We start from the raw sequence: 12,203 nt of genomic DNA, 5'->3' as shown, positions 1-12,203 counted from the left end.
TTATGACAAAAGATAACAGTCTTTTCTACATGGTGTCTATAGAAACATATTCACATTAGTAAATTTTATATACTTAAAAAATAATAACAATAACTCTAAAATATCTAGAGAATGCAGTCTAAACTTGCAGATTCAACACTGTTACTGACCTTTAGAGGGCACTGTCCTCCATCTAGACTCTAGGGATCTCAAATAAACACAGGAGAAAGGGAGCTCCTTGTAATATTATCTTTCCCGGAAATGCTACAAAAAAAAAGACTGAGCACTGAGCAACAAGATATAAAGCAGCAGAATGAGACCAAAGGAGCCCTTGTTTTTAGTTTTTTCTATCTATTATAGCTGATCACAGCTGGTGTCAAGAAGTGCCACGTAACTGAGCACGCAGCCACATTACAAAGCATTTCATACGTGCATCCAATCTCAATCTTTTCATCAATGTGTCAAGAATATCAACGGTCTGAGCACTTTTATTTGCTATAAACCTAATAAGACAAAGTAAATAATTTGCCTTTGCAACATGAGACTCATATGAGGTTGGTAAGATTTTACAAAATAGGCTTTAGTTGTTTAAGAGGAAGAAAAAGTCTGAAACGAACCGATTACTCATAAAATGTGATCCAATCTTGTGCGCCACCCCTCTGTACATGACATACACAGTTGGTGTTAGGAAAAGCTTAAGCCATGTTTCTTTTTTGTTTGTTTGCTTGTTTAGCCTTGTAATTTCAATAACAGATAAATGTATTCGGTTTTGTTTTCGTTTTTTGTTAACAGGTGACACGTGAACGAAGAGTTTTGCTTTGCCGTTACATTTGTTGTTCTCTCTCGCTCTCGTTTATATATATCAGATTTCTTCTGGCATTCGACAACCTATGTATTTTACATAAAACGCAACACTTACAGGTGTGAAATGCAGAGACAACCACACCAGTCACCCAACGCGGAAAGCCAGGCTTTTGGTTTGTTCCACTCCGCCCCACTTCCACTATGTTGCTGAGCAACGACAGTCAGGTGACTGTCTGCAGACAGAATATGGCTGACCTGTCAGAAGACCAATGAGGGAAAGGCCAAATTTTGCATAATCGATCTTATTTTCCTCGTCGTTTCTGACAACACTTGACCGTCTTAGAAAGCATTTATCCAGAGGTCGTCAAGGTAAGCTCGGGAGCGCGTGGTTTTTGTCTGTGTGTGTGTCACTCTCGTTAGCTCGGAACAGCAGCAGCCACCGTTGGTGTTGGCTAGCTAAGTTAAGCTAGCTGTTAGCCAAACAGTCTGCGCTTTCTCTACCAAGAAAGAAATTCTAGTTACAAGAAATGACATTTAGGCAACTCCGTGGATTCCTCAAGCTTCCTTTCGGAAACTTGTAACACTATTGCAGAACTTGTTGTGTCGAAGGATATGAGTAGAATTATAAAAGTTTAAAGGGGAAGTTATAAGTTAGAATTGCATTCATCGTGTTGCATTTCAGGCGCATATTTAAACCAGTCAGTATCTGTAAACACACACATGCACGGACAGTCCTCCCATGAAAACTTTTAAATCATAAAAATCATAAAGGCCAGAGCATTAAACATTTGGATAAGGTCTCCAGAAAAGTAATCTGTTCCGATTCACTCGGACGTAATAACCGCTCTAAGTTTTTGGTTTGCTTTGTTGTGGCTTAATTGGCTCAAAGGTCTTGGATTAGAATAGGTACTTGCATCACATTCAAACCACTCGTAGCTAAAGCGACTAGCGGTGACTATCTCGTTACAATGAAATGTTTTTCTGGCTAGGCTAGTCTTAGCTATGTTAGTACAGATGCTGTATAAGCACCTGCTGCATCCAGAACTATTAAACATGGAGTTGTATTATACGGACGTGCACCGCTCTGTTATAATTTCGTTTCATACGCATTTTTCCAATTACTGTTTAAGTTAAAAAACACACACATACATGTATACAGCAGCACTTGGAATGGATCTCTAGCATCAGCTATACACTATACACCAGCGAACTGTGGCCAGCCAACGTTGGGCTCTTCCCGCAGCGGAGTTTGTGACCACAATATACACGCGTCACACCACAGGAGGAAAGTAGCTGACCTCTGGAGAATAGGCACATTGCAGTGTAGTAGTGACATACCCACAGTTGTTTTCAGTGGAGAGTTTTGAACCTTTGACCAGAGTTCATGCTGGCTGTTTAGCTGTGGGAGGCATCATGTGGGTTTTTTATTTGGCCATGCCGATGTCCTTGACTCTGATCTGAAGTGCCACAGTCCTGTCAAAGACCGCATTGTCTGTGTTAACTGTTGTCATTTCTTTTGATCTCAGAGCAGTGAGATTTATTACTTATATTGTACAGTTTTGCACTCAAAATTTATAGGTTAATTTTTAACAGATTTGTCTGTTTGATACAATTTTCCAACCTTATTGGGCCACATTAAATGTAGAGCACATGACAAAGTGGTCCTCAGTTCCTACTTTATCTCTGTGATATGAATAGTTTTTTCAGTGTCTTAAGACTTGTTGGTAAGGGGAAAGTTGTTTCTGGATGATGCACTTGCAAAAACTACAAAAAAACCCCTACAATTTTTATGTTATTTTCATTGCCAAGCTTTGACATTCAGTGCATTTGTTCAAAACAGACCCAAATAAAAATTGCAGCAGGCTGAATCATTGTAGGCAAACCTTCATTTGATTTGAGTTTTGATTTTTTTGTTTTTGTTTTTTTTCTCATTGGGGTTTGAGAGGCATTTAAGGGCTCGTATGAATTATTAAATCCATTAACAGAAGCACGTGATCTGGTTGCAGATGAGTGGGTTGCCGGAGGGAATGGCAAATGGCCCAAGCAGGAGTGAACACTTAGAGAAAGATGCTCAGATTTGGGAGAGACCCTGGACTCTTGAAGAGATGCGACAAAACAGCGCCAACTGGTCCTTAGCAGCTGACTCAGGGGTAAGTCAGAAAGTTCGTCCCTAGCTCTGAAATGGAGCAAAGAAACAGAAAATTATGATGTTTGTTCTGTTTGGTGAATTGAAAGTCATCCTGCAAGTAATTCTGTCTTAGTAATGTCTAACAATTTCCTTTTCTTTACAGCTCTTCCTCTTTCTTCAAGATTTCTCACAGAGAATGCTGTCAAAGACACACGAGATTGAAAAGCAACTGGACAGTCTGATCCGTGACACCAAGACCACAGACAGCTGCTTGCACTCTGTCTTTAATGACTTTTTGATGCTGTCCAACACACAGTTTATAGAAAATGTAATGCATAGCTTTTAAACATTTACACTGTAATTCCTTCTTTATAGCTTAGCTGTGTCTGTACATGATGATAACTCACGCAACTTATTGATGCACTATTGGAGCCACAAGTGATCCAAGGTCTCTTTTGGTGAAGTTTACACAATGTAATCTATCTTTTAACTTTACGTCCTGTTTCAGAGAGTGTATGATGAAGAAGTAGAAGAGACTGTACCCAAGACTGAGGCTTCAGAGAAGAAGCCTGAGCAGGTACGTTAAGAAATTCAGAACGGGTTACTCGTATTTCTTGAACTATTCCCATAATTGTGATTATGTGTGGTTTTCCTCAAGGAGAAGTCTCGAGAGCAGAAAGAAGCAGAATTGATACCTAAGATGCAGGAAGCTGTGAATTATGGTCTAAAAGTGTTGGAGTCGGCCTTTGAGCATCTGGACATTAAAGCAGGAAACTCTGACTCGGAGGATGAGGAGGTGTCAGACAGAGCAGATGCAATCCTAGAGCCCAAGGTGTGCTTTCATCTTTGAAGCATTAAAGGGGATTCTTGTAATAACTATAGAAAACCTATTAATAATGTGTCTTTACATTCATTTAATTTACTTCCTGTTTACTTCCTGTTTCCTGATCCTTTAGGATCTTTATGTGGACAGGCCACTGCCGTATCTGATTGGTTCCCAGGCCTTCATGGAACAGGATGATGTTGGACTTGGTGACCTATCAAGTGATGGTAAAGTACTCATTAATACTGACGACAGCTTATGTAGGCACTCGCATAATGTAGTGTATATTTCTAACAGTGTATTTCTGTCACTGTAATTTCAGAAATGTCAGTTGACAGTGACAGGGACAGTGTGATTGAGAGTGAAGATGACAAAGAAGAAGTTGTAAGATCATTTTCAAATTTTTTACAGCATATATATATATCTTATTTTATTAAAATTCCTTATATTTATACATTTTTCTAATACTTTAACAGCATTCAGACGATGATTTTAATCAGGAGGAGGAAGTTCACAATAGTATTAAGAAGGTAACCTGTATGCCTATTTGTCCAACACATTAACAACTACAGTACATGCTAAAATAAAATATAACTGACATTTTTTTGTCTTTTTGGGGTTTTTTTCTCCTACGCTTGCCTAGAAGTCATCCATGGTGAGTTATGAAGATGATGAAGAGGACGATGAAGATTCTGACATCTTTGGGGAATCAGACAAGGAGGATGACGAAGACACACAAGTATGCTATAAAGGACTAACAACAGTGTTATGGAAATGTCTGATTCCTTTTTTGTCTTTTCTGCTTTCTAATCTGCTCTGTTTGTTTTTGTCACGTTCAGAATACGGGTCCATCGTCGTTTGCTGATGAGCTAGCTGCCCGAATCAAAGGTGAACCGTTTAACAAACCCGAGGGAGATCGTGCATGTGAGTCCTGTTATTATGAAACGTTTTAAATATTCATCTATTCCACTCATTGTATTCCATTTGATTGAAAATCAGTGCATCCAAGTTTACTTTTAAGATTTCCCAGAAAGCATCACAGACATGAGTGCCATCACTGCATGCTCAGATATTTTGTTTTTTCTACCATGTCATACATTGGAAGCATTGGCATCTAAGAAGAAAAGTAAAAGCAGAAAAGAGCCAAAGCCTGCAAAGCCACAGGGTAGGACACTCATTCATTCATCAGTACATGATGATTTTTGCATTAGTGCTTTTTCCATCACTTATTTCCAAAGCAGGGATTTTGATTCCATGATTCTCAGTTTTGTTAATTTACATTGTAACAGCTGCTGAGGAAGACAGTGATGACATGTTCAAGCCACCGAAGATGATGGATGATGATGATGATGAAGAGGATGATGAGTTTTCACCATTTGGGGGGAAAAGTGGTCTCTTCAGTGGAGGGAAAGGCTTATTCGATGATGATGACGAGGTGATAAAGTTATTTTGTTGGTTGCTCTGTTTCACCCGATTTCCACATTGTAGAGACTGAGTTTGAATTGTGTTGTTGTCTTGTATTGTTGTATCATCATGCAGGGTGATCTTTTCTCTGAGGCACCAAAACCTGCTGTGTCTCAAGAGAAGAAAGCAGTGAATGAAAGTGTCAAAAGCACAGACGAAAGTGCAGGTAAGAGAACGATATACATAAAATATTTACAGATGTTTTAAAAAGTGGACCTATAATTTAACGCATATCTTTTCATTAACACCCAAAGAACCTACCAAATCTAAAAAGATTCCAATTGGTGCTGTATCAATATTCCCAGGTAGGAATTAGTTTTATGATTGCTAAATAACCTTGTGGGTGTATGTCATCATCCTTAAATAAAGTCAGTCACTTTCTGCCAACAGAAAGCAGCCTCTTCAGTTCAGGGAACAACTCCAAGGCAGAGGAAAGCAAACAGAATGGGACTCCAGCTCCTAAGACCACTGCCCCTTCCAAACAGGTTCCAGTAGGAGCTGTCGGAGGAGGGGGTGGGCTGTTTGATGATGAGGAAGACGATGACGACTTCTTCAGTGGTAAAAGCCAGAAAAAAGCTGACTCTGGTAAGAAATGAAAATGGGAATCTAAGCGCTACAGTAAAAGCGGAAATAAGTTCCACGCTCTGAATGGACTATGTGGTGATTGTACTTCTTTTTTACCTTCAGAAAAATCCAAACCCAAGAAAGCTGTTGACCTTTTCAGTAATGATGATGATGATGATGATGATGATGGGGACATATTCAGTGACAAGTTCAGTGCAGCACCTCCACCTCAGAACAAGAAGGAGGTAGTAGCAGAGAAGGAAAAACCACCTGAGAAAAAGGTATATTTGCACACACTTATTGCTGCTGTGGAATATGATGACTCAGTGTATAATATGAGTTTCATACCTTCATTCATTTTTCTGTTTAGATGCCTGCAGGGGCCATCTCCATGTTTGGTCCTGGGACTAAAAGCTTGCTCAGTGAGGGCCTAAAGAAACGGCAGCCATCTACCAGTGAGGAGTCTGAGAAAGCAGAGGAGGTCTGAATGGAACATTGTCTAACAATATTCTCCTGACAAAATCAAATTTACTGTGTTTTCACTTGCAAAATGGCAGGACTTTGGGCAAAAAGCACTCAATTTGGCTTCATTAACTTGAATGCGAAGGCCATCTAGCATTTTAAAAAAAATTGCAGTGTTTTATAATACGCTATCAACTATTTGGAGACTCGGCTGTATATTGAATTTTACCTTATTCCATGAAGGTCTGGGTGTACAATTTGTTTTGTGGTTGTTCCTGCCTGTGGAATAAGTCATTTGTCAGGCACAGATCATATTAAATGCGCAAACAAGGGCAGAAACTCCAGTGCTGTCCGAAAATAGGCCAAATTCAATTTAGTCTGGAAAACACTGCTGGCTTTTTCTCCTATTGACAGAGTTCACTTCTCTTTGCTGTTTATCACTGTTTTTCTCATAAGATTAAAAACCTTATTCTGCCGCCTTGAATTCAGAAAGGTATTTGTATTCAGTTTCACATCGTCATGTTATGGATTTCAGAATGGTCTGCCTCCAGATGTTGGAAGTGCTGCTGTCAAGCAGCCTCAGAAACCCCAGACCAGAGGCCTGTTCTCTGATGATGATGAAGATACACAAGTAAGGCTCTCAGACATCAGTGGGTAAAATTAAAAACAGCACTAGTACATTTTATTACGCTATAGATGTGTTTTGCCTTCCACAGGTATTTTCAACCAACATTAAGAGTCAGTCTAAGCCTGAAACTACAGGCCAGAGCAAACCCGCCAAGGCTCCTCTGTCTTTATTTGACGATGAGGATGAAGAGGTGAAAATATTTCTTCGCAAACTTAAATGAAGTTAGTCTTATTTTGGTGAGACTGCATCACTATAATCTGATGAATCTTCTGCTTGCAGGATCTGTTTGCCTCTGTAGCTAAATCTAAACCAAAACCACCTCAAGCTAAAGCCTCCACACCACAGCCCACTAAGCCTGTGTCCAGTTCACTCTTCAGTGATGACGAGGTATGAATATATACAAAAAAAAAAAATCCACTTCTTCCTGCCAGCACTTTATTAAATGATGGATTATTTTCTCAAATGACAGGACCAATGGCTAAGTTCAAAAAGTAGCGCATCAAAACCAGAGACCAAGACTGGAGGTATGAAATCCAGTGCAAGTGCCCCATCCAGTCTCCCCAGTGCCAAACCAGCTCAAAAGAGCACCCTCTTTGACGACGATGAGGATGATTTGTTCGCTCCAGCAAAAGAATCGAGGTATTCACAGCATTAATGACTTTCTCTTCCTCCATGCAGAATATTTCTACTCACTGTAGAATGACTTTTATCTTAGTTTACTGTAATAAAGTAAAACTTTTGCAACTTTCTTAAATATCCTCTTGTTCTGCCACTCTTTATAGTAAGACGAAGCCGCAGAGGGTTGCTCTCTTGTTCGAAGATGAGGGTGGTGATGATGAAGATAAAGGTTCCCTCTTTGGCATCAAACCTGCTGTTAACACAAACGCTGCGACCCCAGCGAAAGTGAGTGCACTTATGATTGTTTGGGGGGGTTTTTTTGTATTTAGCATTTGCTTTGATGCTTCGTTACAGTGATCTTTAAAGGGGTCTTTCCATTGAAAAAGCATCAGTAAACAGTAGTGATATTTAAACTGAGATTCTATGTAATATATTACACCCTTTTGTTGTATTCAGACTAAATTCTATAAATAACTCTTTTCTTTAGACACCTGATGTGCCCTCTCAGTCGTCCTCGGTCTTACAGAAGTCTGAGGAGGTTGCAGTTTCTGTGACAGCATCAAAGGACAAGCCATCAGTGCAGGAGAAACCTGCAACAAAGAACACTGAGCCAGTAACACCACCATCATCGTCAGAGAGCAGTGAAAGTAAAAAGAAGCCTGCTGGAGCTGTGAGTCTTTTTGGAGGCATTAATGTTCTCCCGAACAAGCTGACTAAGAGCCCGTTGGATGAAGACGATCAAGATGACATCTTCCTGTCTAAAGACAGCCCACCACCAAATGTCAAAAAGGAGGAAAAGAAGGAAGAGAAAGTGAAAACAAAGACCGTTAGTCTGTTTGATGATGAGGAGGAAGATGAACGGGTTTGGAATGATCCAATATTCACGCCCAGTAAACCCACAACAAAAAACACTGTAAAGGTTTGTCTGCTTCACAGTGAGCCTAAGAAGAATTGAGTGAAGAATTGATTGAACTGCATTATTTTGTTTCCCTTGTAGTCACTGTGTTAAAAAGTCTGTCTGCATATTATTTTATAGTCTACAGAGGAGCGACCGCAGGCAACGAGCACCGGGGTGTTCCAGGATGAAGAGCTGCTGTTCAGTCACACACAGCAGAAGGACAACGACCCAGATGTTGACCTATTTGCCACTTCAGCAAAAACTACAGTCAGTATATTTGATATGATTTGTACGTCTATCTTTTCCTTGTAGATAACATATTTCACTTAGATACATAGTGTGTCTAAAAGCAGATATGTCCGTTTACTAGAGTTCCAAGCCTAGCTCAGTGAAGCCAGCAGCACAGAGTCTGTTTGCAGATGATGATGAAGATGACCTCTTCAGCTCCATCAAGCCAAAAGCTCCTCCTCCGGTACCAGTATGATTATTTTTAGCAATTAGATTTTGGGCTTCTGTTGTATTAGGAAAAAATATCAGTTGTGTTAATGTCAAGTAAATGAAAACCCCAGAAATCCAATCCCGCCTTTTCATTCTTAGAAAGTAGCAGAGAAGCCCAGTAAGCCTGTTGACAAAGCACCACTAGCAAGTCCAGACCCTGTATCAGAGACTGAGGTGAGACTGAATTGCCCATATCATGCTTTCTTCCTTCTAAGTTTTTACTTGTTATATATTTTTTAAATGGTTTTCAGTATGTTGTGATAGACGCACTTATTTCATAGTTTCCCTTACTGAAATGCAGTGCTGTTTCTAGCTGAACACAAGAAATGCCAACTTTTAGATTAAATTCTGACCTTTAATTTGCTGTAATTTGACCACACAGAAACCCGCACCGAGCCCTGTAAAACCAAAAGATTCCTCATCGAAGATTGGAAAGCTTCAAGTAATATTTTTGTTTTCATTGAATCAAAAGTCCTCATTCCTGACATTTCACTCTTGATTCCTTCTGAGGAAAGCTTGTTCCCACTTACATGTCTTTCTTTTTAAGGTTTCCTTCTGTCTGGGCTTTTTTTAAAAATATATTCTACCTTCAGATCTTCAAAATGAAGCAAATTGTCTGCTTTGATTTGTGTGTATTAAACAGAAAACAAAGTTTGCACCTGCTACTTTGCAGTTTCACTTGTTGGCACTTACCCATCTTGTTCTTCCTTCACTTCCATCAACAGTTCTGGTTTCTCATTTCTCTCTGAATGATCTGCTGTTTGGAACCATGCTAATTTTGAAGCACATAATTAGTATGTTTTTAAAAAGTTAGTATCATACATATGTTTTTCACTTTGACCCTATTTTGTTTGCATTCAGGCCAGTCTGATGATCAACCCTGCTGCGTTGCTCCCTGGTGCGGTACCCACTATGCCAGGAGATGCAAGTTTATTCCCTGGCATGGCACCCAGTTCCTCCTCTGGTGTATCCAGCTCAAGCTTGAGCCCAAGCCCTGCCACAACTCCTGCAGGAGCTGGACCAGACAGAGAGGGAGGCGTCAGCTTTGACACCCCGGTCCAGGTCACAACATTGCAGAGCGCACACAAGGTGTGTTTTTTGATTGCTGAGGCTTATTATTGTCATTTTTTTGGGATTTCTGGGTTGACATTGTTAGCGTGAATCTTCTGTCATGCAGAGTCGCACCAAAGGTTCTGCACTTCGGAGACCCCAGTCCAGAGCAGCGAGGCAGCAAGCGGCCCAAAGATCTGTGGAGGATACAGAAGAGACCCTAGGTAGAAATGTTCTTGGGCCAAACCCCACTGTGTCTGGTTTAGTCTCACCTACATCGGACAAGTCTGACCATTTGCACGTCGATCCAACACTACCAAGCTTAACTGCACCTACAGCCCTGCCTTCCTCTACACCTTCTCAACCTTTACCCTCCTCCACAACTGCTCAACCTTTACCCTCCCAAGCCTCCCCTAGACCATCTGAACTGAAACTACCGGTGTCCTCGAAGGCTGAAAAGAAAGACTCTGTAAAGGACAGCAACAGTAACAAGCTGCTGCTGTCTCCTGAAGAGGATGACATTTTTGGCTCTGACAGTCTGTTTGGGGGAACCTCAATCTCTAACAAATCCTCCACCAGGCAAACTTCCAAGGCGGCGCCCCCTCAGGCCAGTAGCGGGACGGGACTGAAGAAGGATAAAGATAAAAGCACACTCCCATCCATTTTTGATGACAACACTGATGACCTTTTTCAGAAGGTTAAGCCAAGGCCAACTACTAAAAAAGCCAAGGCAGCATCCTTTTTGGGAGAAGATGATGATGACGATGATGATGATGACATCTTTGGGCTGAGCAACAGCTCCACTCCCTCATCTACAAGCAGTAAAGAAATCAAGAACAGCAGTAGTTTTTCAAAGCAGGACCTCTTTCAGGTACCTTTCTTCTTATTTTATTTTCATTTTATTGTCTGTGTCGTACTCCTAATGAGGTTTATTTCTTCAAACATTTGTCTGTTCTCAGGATGAAGTAGCCGCTGTGCCTAAAGTTAACAAGAAGCACAAAGAGAAGACCATCGATGCCAGCTTGTTTGACGATAACATAGACATCTTTGCTGACCTGACGGACACTTTAAAAACAAAAGAGAAGTCCAAGGCAAAGGGAGAGACCAAATCGATATTTGATGATGACATGGGTAAGCGACAATAAAATGTTCAATTTTGCCTTTTCTCTTGTCTGCCTGGTTTGTTTGACTAAATATTATGTACACCTCTCTTTTCTTTAAAGATGACATTTTCTCAACAAGCACAATAAAGCCAGTGGCAAAGGCTCCCCCTAAAACAAAGAAAACAACACCATCCAAGGAGAACAGCAGTACCGCAACGGATTCAAGCAACATTTTTGATGATCCACTTAATGCTCTGGGCGGGAATTGAACTGTCGTTTCCATGTAGCCAGATTTGTACAATTTGTGGATTAATTCTTTTGTCATTTGGATCATTGAAAGATATCAGATTCACTGTTAATAGAGTATTTATTCATATAAATTCATATAAATAAATGTGGCTTATTTTTGGCAATCAAAGTCAAATGAAAATAATTCCAGCTTTTCCAAAATCATCCTGTTGTCATTGTTATTTTATACTGTTAGTCTTTCCTATACATAATAGCACTTTATAAGCATACCATATGCTTAGCCTCAAAGTCTGCAGAACTTAAACAGTAACTGTTTTGTTTGCATCCATGGGCTTTGCCATGTGAGATTTCATCTCTTTAGGTTTGTGCCATATCATGTTTATGAGAAATCATTGTGTTTACTTACTATCTTAGGCATTTTTGACAATGTTTTTATTAAGGAAATTCACCCATTTCTTAACTTTGGTTGTGATTAAAAAGAAAATTCATTTTTAATAACTAAAAAGAAACATATTTTAAGGATCCTTAGTGCCTGTGATTATTTCAGAGTCTGTGAATTTCATGTATGTTGTCTGTCTACAGGTATAGGCAGTTATGATTTTACGTGATTAAGATTCTGTGATTTTATTTATTTTTATTTTATTTATTTTTATTCTTTGGTTGAAGTCACCAAAATTAAAGGTAAAAGGGGGGATTTTAATTTAGTTACATTTCTTAATTAAATTAAAAAATTAAGCTTTAACTCGTGATACCAAATTCTGTGCTTGACATAGGAGCCTTTTCTGTAGTATTAGAAGTGCTTGGTGACATAGAAATATACAAATTGGTACACTTTTAGATAAATACATACATAAGATGATGAATGATTTTAAATGCACTTGTTTATTTAGAAACTTGGAAAAAGAATACTAGTGATCTAAATAAATATTTTAAAG

The 12,203-nt window shown here is 39.6% G+C and overlaps 1 protein-coding gene across 4 annotated transcripts; it reads left to right on the top strand.

Moving 5' to 3' along the window:
- Positions 1-1,005: 1,005 nt before the first annotated feature.
- On the top strand, positions 1,006-11,790 carry washc2c (WASH complex subunit 2C). 4 transcript variants are annotated; one of them, XM_005456514.4, is made up of 31 exons: positions 1,006-1,152; positions 2,790-2,933; positions 3,075-3,239; positions 3,420-3,488; positions 3,570-3,743; positions 3,868-3,961; positions 4,057-4,118; positions 4,211-4,264; positions 4,378-4,473; positions 4,574-4,658; positions 4,840-4,899; positions 5,024-5,169; positions 5,274-5,364; positions 5,453-5,503; positions 5,589-5,783; positions 5,886-6,043; positions 6,133-6,243; positions 6,760-6,855; positions 6,941-7,042; positions 7,132-7,239; positions 7,322-7,491; positions 7,635-7,755; positions 7,958-8,389; positions 8,507-8,635; positions 8,739-8,840; positions 8,966-9,040; positions 9,249-9,308; positions 9,728-9,955; positions 10,044-10,787; positions 10,876-11,047; positions 11,140-11,790. In XM_005456514.4, exons 2-31 carry the CDS (start codon positions 2,790-2,792, stop codon positions 11,286-11,288), a joined length of 4,443 nt encoding a protein of 1,480 aa, XP_005456571.1. In that variant the 5' UTR covers positions 1,006-1,152; the 3' UTR covers positions 11,289-11,790. The 4 variants fall into 4 exon arrangements, with proteins under 4 accessions (XP_005456571.1, XP_025753211.1, XP_025753210.1 ...); XM_025897426.1 differs by lacking the exon at positions 4,840-4,899; XM_025897425.1 differs by lacking the exon at positions 5,453-5,503.
- The last annotated feature ends 413 nt before the right edge of the window (positions 11,791-12,203 follow it).

Source organism: Oreochromis niloticus, linkage group LG13 (genome assembly GCF_001858045.2).
Source record: "Oreochromis niloticus isolate F11D_XX linkage group LG13, O_niloticus_UMD_NMBU, whole genome shotgun sequence".
Classification (NCBI taxonomy): domain Eukaryota; kingdom Metazoa; phylum Chordata; class Actinopteri; order Cichliformes; family Cichlidae; genus Oreochromis; species Oreochromis niloticus.
This window is presented reverse-complemented; position numbering and strand designations above follow the sequence as displayed.